General features: G+C 49.0%; 1 protein-coding gene across 1 annotated transcript in view; it reads left to right on the forward strand.

Moving 5' to 3' along the window:
* The window catches only part of LOC309381607 (myosin-6), a 78,672-nt gene that overhangs the window by 24,235 nt on the left and 38,214 nt on the right, over window positions 1-16,223 (forward strand). Inside the window, exons 12-19 of the mRNA XM_081932782.1 lie at window positions 2,393-2,542; window positions 2,653-2,823; window positions 5,938-6,247; window positions 8,704-8,777; window positions 10,659-10,746; window positions 12,355-12,472; window positions 12,821-12,944; window positions 15,859-15,995. Coding sequence (XP_081788908.1) covers window positions 2,393-2,542; window positions 2,653-2,823; window positions 5,938-6,247; window positions 8,704-8,777; window positions 10,659-10,746; window positions 12,355-12,472; window positions 12,821-12,944; window positions 15,859-15,995 — 1,172 coding nt within the window. The remainder of the gene's footprint in view (window positions 1-2,392; window positions 2,543-2,652; window positions 2,824-5,937; window positions 6,248-8,703; window positions 8,778-10,658; window positions 10,747-12,354; window positions 12,473-12,820; window positions 12,945-15,858; window positions 15,996-16,223) is intronic.

Raw genomic sequence — 16,223 nt, forward strand, 5'->3', positions numbered from 1 at the left:
TGGGACAGCATCCTGGCTTGGAACTGGCCGACCATCTCAGCCCGCTGAGGCTTCAGGCGCCGGCACCTGGCCTTGCACTCCTGCAGGTCTTCCCTCTGCTTGGAAAGCCCATGCTCCTAGTCCTCAGTGAGGTGCTTCTGCTGAGCCAATTTGAACTGTTTGCCGACTCTTTCTCGCGGTGGCTGCTTAGCTTAGCGGGCAGGGGAGAAGTGGCGGGGAGGGGAGGGGCGAGAAGAGACTGGGAGGCGCCCCTCGATGTGAGTGACATTGAGTTGGCCACGCCTACCCAGTCACATGACCACCTAGCCCCGCCTACCCAGCCGGTCATTAAGCAGATCATATTAGTGGTCCGTGGGATTTAAAATTATGAATTTAGTGATCCCTGAGGTCCAAAATATTGGGGAACCCTGATCTAAAGCCTAGGTAGCATCGGCCAGAAACGGAAAAATGGGCATCTTACTCAGATATTTCTTCTTTCAAACACTGGAAACTGAGGGGAGGGGAAATGGTGAAAAAGGATACCCGGGCTATTTATAAGTAGTCCTCAACTTACAACCATTCATTTAGTGACGGTTCAAAGTTATAACTGCACTAAAAAAAGCCGATTTATCACCGTTTTTCACCGCCGCAGCATTCCCCACCGTCATGCGATCAAAATTCAGCCGTTTGGCCGCTGACTCGTATTTATGACAGTTGCAGTGATCCGGTGTGTGTGTGTTGTGTCACGCGACCTCCTTTTGCGACCTTCTGACAATGGGGAAGACCGATTCACTTAACGGCCGTGCGTTCGTCACGGAACAACGGCAGCGATTCGCTTCCTAGCTCTGGCAAGAAAAATTCTAAGATGGGGCGAAACCTCACTTAACAGCTGTCTCGCTTAGCAACGGAAATGTTGGGGTCCATTGTGGTTGTAATTCGAAGATTACCCCGAGAGAATACTAAGGACCCCGCAGTCCTCCTCCTCCTCCTCCTCCTCCTTTCCCTTCTAGCACTGATGATGTTGCCTGGTAGGGTCATGAAATGTCAACCAGATTTCATGTGTAAGGCAGAACTAGAATTCCCAGATTGTCCCAAGGTCACCTAGCGGGCTTTCACACCCAACATGGCGCTAGAAGTCACTGACTTCTGGTGATGGGCCGAAGGTCACCCAACCAGATTTCATGTGTAAGGTGGAACTAGAACTCCCAGATTGGCCCAAGGTCACCTAGCTGGCTTTCACGCCCAACATGGTGCTAGAAGTCACTGACTTCTGGTGATGGGCCGAAGGTCACCCAATCAGATTTCATGTGTAAGGGGGAACTAGAACTCCCAGATTGGCCCAAGGTCACCTAGCTGGCTTTCATGCCCAACATGGCACTAGAAGTCACTGACACCTGGTGATGGGCCGAAGGTCACCCAGCCAGATTTCATGTGTAAGGTGGAACTAGAACTCCCAGACTGGCCCAAGGTCACCCAGCGGGCTTTCACACCCAACATGGCGCTAGAAGTCCCTGACGTCTGCGGTTGCCCAAAGATCACTCAACCAGATTTCATGTCTAAGACAGAACTAGAACTCCCAGGTTTGCCCAATGTCACCCAGCTGGCTCTCACACCCAATATGGTGCTACAAGTCCCTGACTTCTGACGATTGGCCGAAGGTCCATTGCGGTCGTAATTTGAAGACTCCCCTCTATTGTTAAGCAATTTTGCAAAGCGACGCAGAGTTATTTTTTTAAAAAAGGGAGCCTCGATTTCACAATTCCTTTTGATCGCAGGCGATCCCGGACAAGATTTATGTTGTTTATTTATATCCCGTCTTTTTAAAAAATCTGATAGATTTGCTTGCTCTTCTGCCGGATTCGCGCTCCAGAGGTTTAGCCTGACAGATCAATCAATGGAGAAATGCTCACAGGATGAAGGGAAGCTTGCTAGTCTTAAGCCCTGATTATTGGCTTTAGGCAGGCGACTGTCCGACGGGGTTGGAACTAAACCAACATTGGTTTGAGCCCAATTTGGGCTCTCGCGTTCTTTCAGAAGATTAAAAAAAATGGGATTGAAATGCCTGGGCTGTTTAAGGACTGGGAAGGGATTTTAAGCGAGAGGGAGGTCGACTTTTTTCATAGGGCAGAATCCTGGGGCATTGTGGGAAATTAGAAGTTGGTGCTCTCTTGGCTGTCGTTCGCAGATGTTTTCTTACTCATTGAAATCTAATTAACACTGGTGGTGTTACGTAGCTGGAACTAGAAGTAACTAGAACTAGAAGTAACTAGAAGTCACAGATTTCTAGTGATTGGCCCTGTGATATAGGGTTTGCCTGCTTGAGCAGGCAGTTGGACTAGAAGACCTCCAAGGTCCCCTTCCAACTGTATTACTCTAACGTTTCACTATGCCTTGTTCTCTCCCGTGCACCCAGGTGTATTATTCCATCGGGGCCTTGGCCAAGTCCGTGTATGAGAAAATGTTCAGCTGGATGGTGGTCAGAATCAACAACTCCCTGGAGACCAAACAACCTCGCCAGTATTTCATCGGTGTGCTGGACATAGCAGGGTTTGAGATCTTCGACGTAAGTCCATCACAATAGGGTCTACATGGAGCAGGGTGAGACCTGCGCAACCCACGTTGTTGGGTTGACTTTGGCTGGTCCATAACTTTCTTTTTCCCCCTCCCTCCCAGTTCAACAGCTTTGAGCAGCTCTGCATCAACTTCACCAACGAGAAGCTGCAGCAGTTCTTCAACCATCATATGTTTGTGCTGGAACAAGAGGAGTACAAGAAGGAGGGCATTGAATGGGTCTTCATTGACTTCGGCATGGACCTCCAGGCCTGCATTGACCTGATTGAGAAGGTAAGCTGCTGGGGGAATCGGGTAAGCCTTCCATCGTTGGTTCTCCAGAGCGTATCTACATGGGGCTCCCCTTGAGATGCACCCGAAGACTACAGCTAGTTCAGAATGCAGCTGCGCGGGCTATCATGGGGAGGACCAGATACTCCCATATAACACCACTCCTGCGCGAGCTGCACTGGCTGCCTGTGGTTTTTCGGGTGCGTTTCAAGGTGTTGGTTACTATCTTCAAAGCGCTCCATGGCACGGGACCTAGTTATCTGCGGGATCACATCTCACCTCATACATCCCTGCGACCAATCCACTCCCACAGGGAGGGACTCCTCCGGGTGCCGTCCGCCAAGCAGTGCCAACGGGCGGCGCCTAGGAGTAGAGCCTTCTCTGTGATGGGCCCAACCCTCTGGAATGACCTCCCCCCCGATATTAGAACTACTACCGACCTCCGCTCCTTCCGACAGAAACTTAAGACCCACCTGTTCCAATTAGCTGGCTTAACTGATTTATAGTCCCACTTTCAACCTCCTGGCAAACATCTTATTTTGGGTAGTTTTAAGGGTAATTTTTAAATTTTTAATTTTTATTTGAATTTTAATTTATTATTGTACAGTGCATATCCTACCTCCTCCGTCTATCTATGTATATCTATATTTTTGTATCCACATTGTTTTTAATATGACTGTACACCACCCTGATTCCTGTTTAGGAAAGGGTGCGGTCTATAAATTAAAGTATTATTATTATTATTATTATTATTATTATTATTATTATTATTATTATTATTATTATTAAAGTATCTCAGATGAGCTTCTCTGAACAAGAATTGGGTCGTTTGGAGGGGGACACAACCAGCTGGTCCTCCTTGGCTAATTCCACAATTTCCAGACGTTCTCCCGGGAATGTTGAATAATTCCATCCAGATGTCTAGGGAGATTCTCTGTCATCCAGGTCCTGCTTGTCCCAAAGGTGCTTTTTTCCAAGAGGCAACTGGACTTTCTGTTTTTTTCTTTTGAAGACGTTTCGCTTCTCCCCCAAGAAGCTTCTTCAGCTCTGCCCGGATGGTGGGGAATGGAAGGATTTACACTCCTTGCAGACAGCTGGTCATTTGCATCCTTCTAGAGAGTCATTGCGGCCACTTGGAGTCCCAAAGGAGCTTTTTTTCCAAGAGGCAACTGGGCTTTCTATTTTTTCCTTTCGAAGACGTTTCGCTTCTCCCCCAAGAAGCTTCTTCAGCTCTGCCCGGATGGTGGGGAATGGAAGGATTTACACTCCTTGCAGACAGCTGGTCATTTGCAGCCTTTGAGTCATTGAGGCCACCGGGTATATGCAGTACAATCAAAAAATTGGTAGGATTCAAAAAAAATGTTACTACCGGTTCTGTGGGCGTGGCTTGGTGGGCGTGGCATGGCTTGCTGGGTGTGGCTTGTTGAAGGATACTGTAAAATCTGCATACCCACCCCTCTCCAGGTGTTCTGCCACGCTCCAGTGGCCAATCAGAAACACAGATATGATCACATGTCACGGAACTACATTTCCCATCAGGCAGTTTCTGCCTACATTTCCAAAGGAGGTAGTTTCTTAAAGGAGACAGCTCTTAATTCCTACAATATCTACAGCATATACAGCTGGGGCAGCACACCAGGGGAAGGATACCGGAAAATCTCCATTTCCTCCCCACTCCGGGGGAAGGTTACTGCCAAATCCCCATTTCCTCCCAATCAGCTGGGACTTGGGAGGCAGAGAATAGATAGGGGCGGGGGGCAGTCAGAGGTGGTATTTACCAGTTCTCTGAATGACTTGAAATTTCTGCTACCGGTTCTCCAGAACTGGTCAGAACCTGCTGAATACCACCTCTGAGTACGATGCAGTGAGCCCCGTGCAAATTTACACATTGGGGAAACAAAACAGACACTTCACAATCGCATGGCACAACATAGAAGAAACCAGCGACATGCGGTGAGGTTTATGGCTGGTGAGGCACTGACCCAGTGGTGGGTTTCAAATATTTTTAGACTTGTGGACTTCAACTCCCAGAATTCTACAGCCAGGCATGCTCAGTTCCGATTTAAAGTGACAGCATTTGTTTTTCTCCTTTGCGAAATAAATTTCCTTTTTTCATTTTCTTTTTCTTCTCCCTTCCCCTCCTTCCTCCCCCTCTCTCAAACACACGCACACACACACACAGAGAAGTTGGATTGGACTATCTCTCCTACCCCCTTCCCTCTCTCACTCACTCACTCTCAAACAAACACACACACACTCAAAAGTTGGATTGGATATCTTTTCCAGTGGCTTGAAAGCAGCTCCTCTGCCATCCCCCCCCCCCATTCCCCTGCTGCCTTCCCCAAACACCTCCACCATTACAAATGCAGCCTGTGGTCTGGGTGGGAAATGCCCGGAACGCAATAAAGCCCACCCACTCACTTCCTCCTGGCAGGCTGGGGTGAGAGGAGAGAAAGAAAAGCAGGAGGGGAGCCGATCCGAGCCTTCCAAAAGAAAGAGGCTGGGGGAAAGTGTGTGCGCTACAGCATGGCTCTTTGCCTGGCTTCCATGGATGACTCTGCTTAACTGTTTAAAAAAGCCTCTAAAAAGCGCCCTCTACTATGAGGCAGGAAAACTGAGTGCCTCACCTACATCAGGAATTTTTAAGCTTTTAACCCTTGCTTAACTCTGCTCGAGTGATCATAAAACGCCTAAAGTCAGACTAGATGAGGCACGCAGTTCTCCTGCCTCATAGTAGAGGGCGCTTTTTTAGAGGCTTTTTTTAACAGTTGAACAGAGTCGTCCACGGTGAGGCAACAACTAGCTCAGCTTTTTCCTTTTACATTTTTTTTTCTTTTCATGATGAGAGCGGTGAGGCTGTGCCTCACTTGCCTCACCTGACTGCAAGATACCCATCGGGACTAGATTCAGCAGTCCACCTACATTTAAAAGACAAAGGACCCTCGTTTTGAACTGAAGAAGCAAAACGTCTTCCAAGAAAAACCAGTTGCCTCTTGAAAAAGCACCTTTCGGGACCTCCTGTAGAAAGGTCGTTTAGACTTCCGGGAGGGTTTAAATTTTTCTGTCCTTTCTGTCTTCATTGTTGTCTCTTTCCTCTCCATCTCTTGGGGCGATCAGCCTCTGGGCATCATGTCCATCCTGGAAGAAGAATGCATGTTCCCCAAAGCCAGCGACATGACCTTCAAGGCCAAACTCTACGACAACCACCTGGGCAAGTCGGCCAACTTCGGAAAAGCCCGCAACGCCAAGGGGAAACCGGAGGCCCATTTTGCACTGGTCCACTACGCCGGCACCGTGGACTACAACATCAACGGGTGGTTGGAGAAGAACAAGGACCCCCTCAACGAGACCGTGGTGGGCCTCTTCCAGAAGTCAGCCCTGAAGCTCCTGGCCACGCTCTTCTCGAGCTACGCTGGCAACGAGGCAGGTGAGATTGGGGAGGGAAGAGGAAAGAGAGAATTACGGTATTTTTCAGAGTATAAGACGCACCGAGGTTTTGAAGAGGCAAATTTTTTTTAAAAAAGTTTTTGCACTCTGCAAACCTCCCCAAAAACGGCCTGTGTTTTGTGAAAACGGGCTCTTTTTTTTTAAAGGGCATGCTTAGCCTTTAGGAGGTTTGTAGAGTGTTCTGGGGGGGGCAAAAATGAGCAAAAAATGGCCTGTTTTTCACGAAAACGAGCCCGTTTTTTGTCAAAAAAAGTGGACCGGGAAGCTTATAGAGTGCTCCTGAGGGCGGGGAGGGGGCAAAATTGAGCAAAAAACAGGATTTGTTTTGCTCATTCCTGCCCTCCCCAACCCCCAGGAGCGCTCTGGAAGCCTCATAAAGGCTCTGCACGGCCATTTTGGTGAAGGGGACGGGGTTTCGGGAGGCATAAAAATGCTGTATTCACTGTAGAAGACACACCCAGATTTTCAGCCTCTCAGAGATTCGGTATTAATGCCTCTCAGGAAAATAAGAGTCGGGGTTAATGAGGGTGCTCTTTGCTCACCAGCTTCCAATCTTGAGGTCCAGTGGATCTTATCTTCTTCATCATCTTCATCCATGATTTGGATGAGGGAATAAATGGGGAACTCATCAAATTTGCAGGTGACACCAAGCTGGCAGGAAGAGCCAACACTCCAGAAGATAGGCTTAAGATACAGAAGGATCTTGACAAACTTGAACATTGGGCACTATCTAACAAAATGAAATTCAATGGTGAAAAGAGTAAGGTTCTACATTTAGGCAAGAAAAACGAAATGCACAGGGACAATACAGGTGGTACCTTGCTCAACAGTAGTAACTGTGAGAGGGATCTTGGAGTCCTAGTGGACAACCATTTAAATATGAGCCAGCCGTGTGCAACAGCTGCCAAAAAAGCCAACACGGTTCTAGGCTGCATCAACAGAGGGATAGAATCAAGATCACGTGAAGGGTTAATACCACTTTACAATCCCTTGGTAAGGCCACGCTTGGAATACGGCATTCAGTTTTGGTCGCCACTATGTAAAAAAGATGTGGAGACTCTAGAAAGAGTGCAGAGAAGAGCAACAAAGAGGATTAGGGGACTGGAGACTAAAACATATGAAGAACGGTTGCAGGAACTGGGCATGTCTAGTTTAATAGAAAGAAGGACTAGGGGAGACATGATAGCAGTCTTCCAATATCTCAGGGGTTGCCCCAAAGAAGGAGGAGTCAAAGTATTCTCCAAGGCACCTGAGGGTAGGACAAGAAGCAATGGGTGGAAACTAATCAAGGAGAGAAGCAACTTAGAACTGCGGAGGAATTTCCTGACAGAACAATTAATCAGTGGAACTACTTACCTCCAGAAGTTGTGAATGCCCCAACACTGGAAGTCTTTAAGAAGATGTTGGATAGCCATTTGTCTGGAATGGTATAGGGTTTCCTGCCTAGGCAGGGGGTTGGACTAGAAGACCTCCAAGGTCCCTTCCAACTCTGCTATTGTATTGTATTGTATTGTATTGTATTGTATTGTATTGTATTGTATTGTATTGTATTGTATTATCTTCTGCTCTTGAGGGCCCTCAACAGCTTGGAAATGTCCTGGAGAAGGCAATTGGGAGAGACACAAACCAGAAAGGGAAAGAAGATAGAAAAAGGGAAGGAAAATATAAAAAGGAAAGGAAAGGAAGATAGAAAAAGGAAAGGAAGATAGAAAAAGGAAAGAAAGATAGAAAATGGAAAGGAAGATATAAGGAAATGAAAGGAAGATAGAAAAGGAAAGGAAGCTAGGAAAGGAAGATAAGATAGAAAAAGGAAAGGAAAGGAAAATAGAAAAAGGAAAAGATAGAAAAAGGAGAGAAAAATATGCAGCATCCCCCTGGCCACTTCAGTAAAATTTGGCTGCTTGATAACTGACTCGTATTTATGACGGTCGTACTGTCCCTGGGAAGCCCGATTCACCTAACAGCCATGTGGCTAGCCTAACAATGGCAGTGATTCGCTTAATAACCGTGGCAAGAAAAGTCATAAAAGGGGGCAAAACTCACGTCACACAAATGTCTTGCTTAGCAACATAAATTTTGGACTTGATTGCGGTCGTAAGTCGAGGACTACCTGTATGTCCAATTCCCACTGGGTAGGGCCAGAATCGGACATGAAGAAGATTTGAAAGGGATATACTCAGTGCATGTTGGTTTCATTCTACAGAGAAGTCTTTCTCTGTAGAAAAAGGAAAGGAAGAGAAAAAGGAAGATAGAAAAAAGGAAAGGAGAGGAAAGACCATAAGGGCAGGGACTAGTTGTAAATCATTTTTTTTCAAGGCCACCCTAACTTTGGTGGCTAAACACATCGTTGTAAGTCGAGGACTCCCTGTGCTTGTGCACAGGAGGGCGAGAGTCCCATCATGGCCTCCCTGCCTCAACCGTCTCTTGTTCCCTCAGGCGGAGAAGGCGGGAAGGGCAAAGGATCCAAGAAGAAGGGCTCCTCCTTCCAGACGGTCTCGGCACTTCACCGGGTACGAGGCGGGAACCCCCAGGACAAGAAAGATGGGTTACGGCTCGCCTACGCGGGGGAGCTGTGGGGAAATGGCGGGGCCGATCCTGGCCGTTGGGGAGAATCCAGAAGCTTGGAGACCTCTCCCAGAGGTCCTCCTCTCCTCTCTGAGGGACACAGGACCTCCCGGGGGGCAGAGGGTCCGGGCTTCGGAGAGGACGAGGACCCACCGCTGGAATTTCTGAACCTTGTTTCCAACAGGGTTGTCCGAACTTGGCCTGGGGAATTCTGGGAGTTGAGGGCCATACAAGTGAAGGACCAAATGTTGGTTTTGACCTCCCAAAGGGTTTGCAAGGAGAAACCTAATGAAGGTTTCTCTCCTCACCTGTCCCTCTCCTCCTTCTCTCTCCTTCCTTCCTTCCTCCCACCTTCCTATCCCTCCTGCCATCTCTCCTCTTTCTCTCTCCTTCGTCCCTCCCTCCATTTCTCCTCTCCTCTTCCTTTGTCCCCTCTCTCTCTCCTCCTTCCTTCCTCTTTTCTCCGTCTCTCCTCTTTCTTTCTTTCCTTCCTTCCTTCTTTCCCTTCCTCCTCTCATTTCCTCTCCATCTCTCCCTTCTCTTTCTCCTCCTCCCTCCTTCCCTCCTCCCTCCCTCTTGTATCTCCCTCTCTCCTTCTCTCCTTCCTCTCTTCTCTGTCTCTCCTCTTTTCTTCTTTCCTTCTTTCCCTCCCTCCTCTCATTTCCTCTACCTCTCTCCCTTCTCTTTCTCCTCTTCTCCTTCCTCCTTCCCTCCTCCCTCCCTCTTGTATCTCCCTCTCTCCTCCTTTCTCCTTCCCTCCTTCCTCTCTTCTCTGTCTATCCTCTCTTTCTTTCCTTCCTTCCTTGTTTCCCTCCCTCCTCTCATTTCCTCTCCATCTCTCCTTTCTCTTTCTCCTCTTCTCCTCCCTCCTTCCCTCTTCCCTCCCTCTTGTATCTAACTCTCTGCTCCTTTCTCCTTCCTTCCTTCCTCTCTTCTCTGTCTCTCCTCTTTTCTTCTTTCCTTCTTTCCCACCCTCCTCTCATTTCCTCTACCTCTCTCACTTCTCTTTCTCCTCCTCCCTCCCTTCCTTCTGACCCTCCCTCATCTTCCCCTCCCTTTGTTCCTTCTCTCTCTCATCTCTCCTTCCTTCTTTCCTTCCTCCCACCTTCTTATCTCTCTCTCGCTTCTTTGTCTCTACTTCCATTTCTCCTCTCCCTCCCTTCCCTCTCTTTTCCCTCCTGTTCCATCTCTCTCTCCTCCTTTCTCCTTCCCTCCTTTCTTCCTCTCTTCTCTGTCTCTCCTCTTTCCTTCCCTCCTCTCATTTCCTCTCCCTTCTCTTTCTCCTCTTCTCCTCCCTCCTTCCCTCCTCCCTCCCTCTTCTGTCTCCCTCCTCCTTTCTCCTTCCCTCCTTCCTTCCTTCTCCATCTCTCCTCTCCTCTTTCCTTCCTTCTTTCCCTCCCTCCTCTCATTTCCTCTCCCTCGCTCCCTTCTCTTTCCCCTCTTCTCCTCCCTCCTTCCCTCCTCCCTCCCTTCATCTCTCCTCTCCTCTTTCCTTCCTCCATCTTTCCTCTCTTCCTCTCTCCTCCCTCCCTTCCTTCTGACCCTCGCTCATCGCCTCTCCCTCCCTTTGTTCCTTCTCTTTCTCCTCTCTCCTTCCTTCCTTCATCCCATTTGTTCCCCTCCCTGCCTCTCCTTCCTTCCTCCCTCCCTCCTTTCCTTCTTCATCCCATTCTCCTCCTTCCCTTCTCCTTCCTTCCTTGCCTTCCTCCCTCTGTCTCTCCTCTCCTTCCTCCCTTCCCTCCCTCTCTTCCTCCCTCCCTTCCTTCTTCCCCTCCCCTCCTCCTCCTCCTCCTCCTCTTCTTCTCCTTCCCCTTTTCTTTTCGCAGGAGAACCTCAACAAGTTGATGGCCAACCTCAAGACCACCCACCCTCATTTCGTGCGGTGCCTCATCCCCAACGAGCGAAAGGCCCCCGGTAATCCAGTGGGGGAACCAGAGGGATCCGCTGAGGGGGAGGGGCAGCCAGATATTCAGTCTGGGGAACTCTCACACACAAGATTTCTTCAGCCGGCTTGCTGGAGTCAGCTGCGAATGACGCTGCTCCTCCTCTCCTGCGTTTCCTGCTTAACGGCAGGCTGAAAAACCAGGAAGGAAACGGAAAAAGGAAGTCCTTCCTCCTTTTTTTCCAGGAAGTTTGAGGGCCAAAGGTCAGGGAATGGGCCCAAATTTCTCTCTGTCTCTCTCTCTCTCTCTGTCTCTCTCTCTCTCTCTCTCTTCTCTCTCTTTCTCTCTCTTTCTCTCCCTTTCTCTCTCTCTCTTTCTCTCCCTTTCTCTCTCTCTCTCTGTTGCTCTCTTTCTCTCCCTTTCTCTCTCTCTCTCTCTCTCTGTTGCTCTCTTTCTCTCCCTTTCTCTCTCTCTCTTTCTCTCCCTTTCTCTCTCTCTCTCTCTTTCTCTCCCTTTCTCTCTCTCTCTCTTTCTCTAGTAATAATAATAATAACCACCCTACTTGGAACAACTTATATCCTCCGACGTTACCTTAACAGTTCCTAGGTCCTTGGTTAGGACTTGAGCTGTTCAGCTACCAACCAGCCCGAAAGGCTGTGAATCTCACCAAAGATTAACATAATAATAATAATAATAATAATAATAATAATAATAATAATAATAATAATAATAATAATAATAATAATAATAGAATAAAAGAAACAGAGTCACTAATCCTGGCTGCGCAAGAACAAGCTATCCGAACAAATGCCATTAAGGCCAAAATCGAAAAATCCTCTGATGATGCCAAATGCAGACTCTGCAAAGAAGTTGATGAAACTGTTGACCACATACTCAGCTGCTGTAAAAAAAATTGCGCAGACTGATTATAAATTGCGGCACAATTCAGTAGCACAAATGATCCACTGGAATTTGTGCCAAAATTATAATATTAAAACAGCAAAAAACTGTTGGGAACATAAGCCTGAAAAAGTCACCGAAAATCAGATGGTAAAAGATCCTGTGGGATTTTCGCATACAAACGGATAAAATACTGGCGCATAACACACCAGACATCGCACTGATTGAGAAAAATAAGGTTACAATCATAGACATTGCAATATCAGGTGATAGCAGGGTAGCCGAGAAGGAACATGAAAAAATCGCGAAATACCAGGACTTAAAAATCGAAATTCAACAATTATGGCACAAACCAGCAGTGGTAATTCCAGTGGTAATCGGCACACTGGGTGCTATTCCAAAAGCACTGGAATTCCATTTAAAACTTGACAAAATCACCATCAGTCAAATGCAAAAAGCTGCACTGCTTGGATCTGCACGTATATTACGAAAATACGTTACGACGTCCTAGGCCCCTGGGTGGGGCCCGACTAGTAATCAATGCCAAATCCGGCGAAACAACTGGCCGCTGTGATACAATCGAATAATAATAATAATAATAATAATAATAATAATAATAATAATAATAATAATAATGCATATGTTTTGTTGAATTCTGATGTTCCCTTTTGATCTTTCTAAGGGGAGGACGTCTTTTTTTTCTTTTCATTTACTCCCTGTCTCTCGTTTTCTTTCTCAGGTGTGATGGACAATCCCTTGGTCATGCACCAGTTACGTTGCAACGGCGTTCTGGAGGGGATCCGGATCTGTCGGAAAGGATTCCCCAACCGGATCCTTTACGGGGATTTCAGGCAAAGGTGAACCCACTGTTCCGGCAATCCGGGATCCGTTCAAACTGTCTAATAGAGAAAATAGAATCAAGATCGCGCGAAGCGTTAGTACCACTTTCTAAGGCCTTGGTAAGGCCACACTTGGAATATTGCATCCAGTTGTGGTCGCCACGATACAAAAACGTGGCTAAATGGCACAGCATAAAACCGGGGCGGATAGGCAGGCCCACCCGCAGATCTCTACTACTGGTTCGCCTGAACCGGCCCGAACCGGCTGAATCTCACATCTGATCTAGCTGCTTCTCTTTCCTGATCAAATCTCAGTTACCCTTTAGCAAAAGAATACAGCCAATTTTTTTTTTGCTTTCTTGCCAGGTACCGGATCCTAAACCCGGCGGCCATTCCAGAGGGTCAGTTCATCGACAGCCGGAAGGGGGCCGAGAAACTCTTAGGCACCTTGGACATCGATCACAACCAGTACAAATTTGGACACACCAAGGTGAGGCGAACAAATCCCTTTTCTGGCAAGGAGGCCGGGAAGGGGATTTTAGAATACAGATAGTCCTCGAGTTACAACAGGGAGGGAGGGAGGAGAAGGAGGACGGAGAATGGGATGAAGCAGGAAGGGAGGGAGGGAGGGAGGGAGGAAGAAGAGGCAGGGAGAAGAGGGGAGAGAATGGGAGGGAGGGAGGAGAAGGGAGGGAGGAGAAGGGGAAGAAGGGGATGAAGGAAGGAAGGTGAGGCAGGGAGAAGAGAGGAGAGAATGGGAGAGAGGGAGGAGGGGGGAGGAGAAGGGGAAGAATGGGATGAAGAAGGAAGAAACGAGAAGCAGGGAGAAGAGGGGAGAGAATGGGAGGGAGGAGAAGGGGAAGAACGGGATGAAGGAAGGAAGGCGAGGCAGGGAGAAGAGGGGAGAGAATGGGAGGGAGGAGAAGGGAGGGAGAGGAAAAGGGGACGAATGGGATGAATAAGGAAGGAAGGAGAGGCAGGAAGAAGAGGGGAGAGAATGGGAGGGAGGGAGGGAGGAGAAGGGAGGGAGGAGAAGGGAGGGAGGAGAAGGGGAAGAAGGGGATGAAGGAAGGAAGATGAGGCAGGGAGAAGAGAGGAGAGAATGGGAGAGAGGGAGGAGGGGGAGGAGAAGGGGAAGAATGGGATGAAGTAGGAAGAAACGAGAAGCAGGGAGAAGAGGGGAGAGAATGGGAGGGAGGAGAAGGGGAAGAACGGGATGAAGGAAGGAAGGCGAGGCAGGGAGAAGAGGGGAGAGAATGGGAGGGAGGGAGGAGAAGGGAGGGAGAGGAAAAGGGGAAGAATGGGATGAATAAGAAAGGAAGGCGAGGCAGGAAGAAGAGGGGAGAGAATGGGAGGGAGGGAGGAGAAGGGAAGGAGGAGAAGGGGAAGAAGGGGATGAAGGAAGGAAGGTGAGGCAGGGAGAAGAGAGGAGAGAATGGGAGAGAGGGAGGAGGGGGGAGGAGAAGGGGAAGAATGGGATGAAGAAGGAAGAAACGAGAAGCAGGGAGAAGAGGGGGGAGAATGGGAGGGAGGAGAAGGGGAAGAAGGGGATGAAGGAAGGAAGGCGAAGCAGGGAGAAGAGGGGAGAGAATGGGAGGGAGGGAGGAGAAGGGAGGGGGAGGAGAAGGGGAAGAATGGGATGAATAAGGAAGGAGAGGCAGGGAGAAGAGGGGAGAGAATGGGAGGGAGGGAGAGAGGGAAGGGAAGGGAAGGGAGGGAGGAGAAGGGGAAGAAGGGGATGAAGGAAGGAAGGTGAGACAGGGAGAAGAGGGGAGAGAATGGGAGGGAGGGAGGGAAGGGAGGGAGGAGAAGAGGAAGAATGGGATGACGAAGGAAGGGAGGGAGGAGATCTGCAAGTGACTTTAAAGGAGACCTAACTTTTTAAAATCACCACCTGGACTTTAACCTAAAACAGTTTCCTTTCGGTCTAAAGCAGAGTTTCTCCACCTTGGCAGCTTGAAGCCAGTGGTGGGATTCAGACGGTTCGCACCACTTCAGGAGAAGCGGTGGTTACGTTTTCGAGCAGTTTGGTGAACTGGTTGTTGAAAGAAATCATTAGGGCGGAGAACCGGTTGTTCAACCATTGGAATCCCACCACGGCTTGAAGCTCTGTGGACTTCGACTCCCAGAATTCCCCAGCCTGCATGAGAATCCTGGGAGTCGAAGTCCACCCCTCTTCGAATTGGCCACCCCAAACCACCCCAACGATGCCGTCAAAGTGATGTCCCGGTGTCTGGAAGCCGTACGGATCTGGATGGGAAGTAACAGACTCAAGCTCAACCCGTCCAAGACGGAGTGGCTGTGGCTACCGGCACCCCGGTTCAACCAGCTGATTCCATCACTGGCCATTGGGGGCGAACATCTGGCCCCCGTGGATCGGGTACGCAATTTGGGCGTCCTCCTAGATGCCCGGCTGTCAATGGACGACCATGTGACAGCCGTGGCAAGGGGGGCGTTTCACCAGGTTCGCCTGGTGTGCCAATTGCGTCCCCTATTGGACCGGAACGCCCTTCGCACAGTCACCCATGCCCTCGTGACGTCCCGGCTAGACTACTGTAACGCTCTCTACATGGGACTCCCCTTGAGATGCACCCGAAGACTGCAGTTGGTTCAGAATACGGCCGCGCGGGCAGTTTCGGGAGTCGCTAGATACTCCCACGTAACACCTCTCCTGCGCGGGCTGCACTGGCTACCTGTAGCTTTTCGGGTGCGTTTCAAGGTGTTGATTATCATCTTCAAAGCGCTCCATGGCACAGGACCTAGTTATTTGCGGGATCGTATCCTGCCCCACACATCCCTTCGGCCGATCCGCTCACACAGAGAGGGACTCCTCAGGGTGCCGTCCACTAGGCTGTGCCAGCGGGCGACGCCCAGGGGAAGGGCCTTCTCTGTGATGGGCCCGACCCTCTGGAATGACCTCCCCCCTGATATTAGAACAACCACGGACCTCCGCTCCTTCCGCAAGAAGTTCAAAACCCACCTGTTTAATCTAGTGGCCTGGCCTAATTCCAGCTCTCCCACCTCAGTCTGTATTTTTAAATTTCACGGGTTGGTCTTAAGGCTAAGTTTTAAATTTTTATAAACTTGTACAGGGGTTTAAAGTTTAATCCGATTTTAATTATATTTATTATTATTTGTATGGTTTTTAATTTGGTACCTGTACACGGCCCCGAGTCCCTTCGGGGAGAGGGGGCGGTCTAGAAATCAAATCAAATCAAATCAATAATAAAATAAAGCTGGAGAAAAAGCCTGCTTCAAAGTCTCTGTCGTGACAAAACGGCAACCGAAACAGAAATCCATTCAACAAGTGGACGTTACCACCTCTTGTTTCTTTCACGTTGCTTTTTTTTTAAAAAAAAATTTCACGAATCCAATGAAATCCAAACCGTCTTCCCATCCCGCAGGTGTTTTTCAAGGCGGGGCTCCTGGGTCAACTCGAAGAGTTGCGAGACGAACGGTTGTCCCGCATCATCACTCGCATTCAAGCCAGGGCAAGAGGCCAACTTATGCGCATTGAGTTCCGGAAGATCATGGAGCGCAGGTGAGACCTGGAGAAGTTATGGATGGCGACCTCAACCGGAGGAGAAGGACGAGGGTCAGCAGAGGGGAAAAGACCCTCTTCTTAAACGCGGTCGTCTTTCGTTATTCGGATTGCAGATCGCAGAATCCCGAAACTAGTGTCTAGAGCAGGGGGTGTCAAACTCAAGGCCCACGGGCCGCATCCAGCCCACAGGGTGCTTAGATCCGGCCCATGGGGCCAGCCTGGAAC

Source organism: Natrix helvetica (assembly GCF_964273705.1).
Source record: "Natrix helvetica genome assembly, chromosome: Z".
NCBI lineage: Eukaryota > Metazoa > Chordata > Lepidosauria > Squamata > Natricidae > Natrix > Natrix helvetica.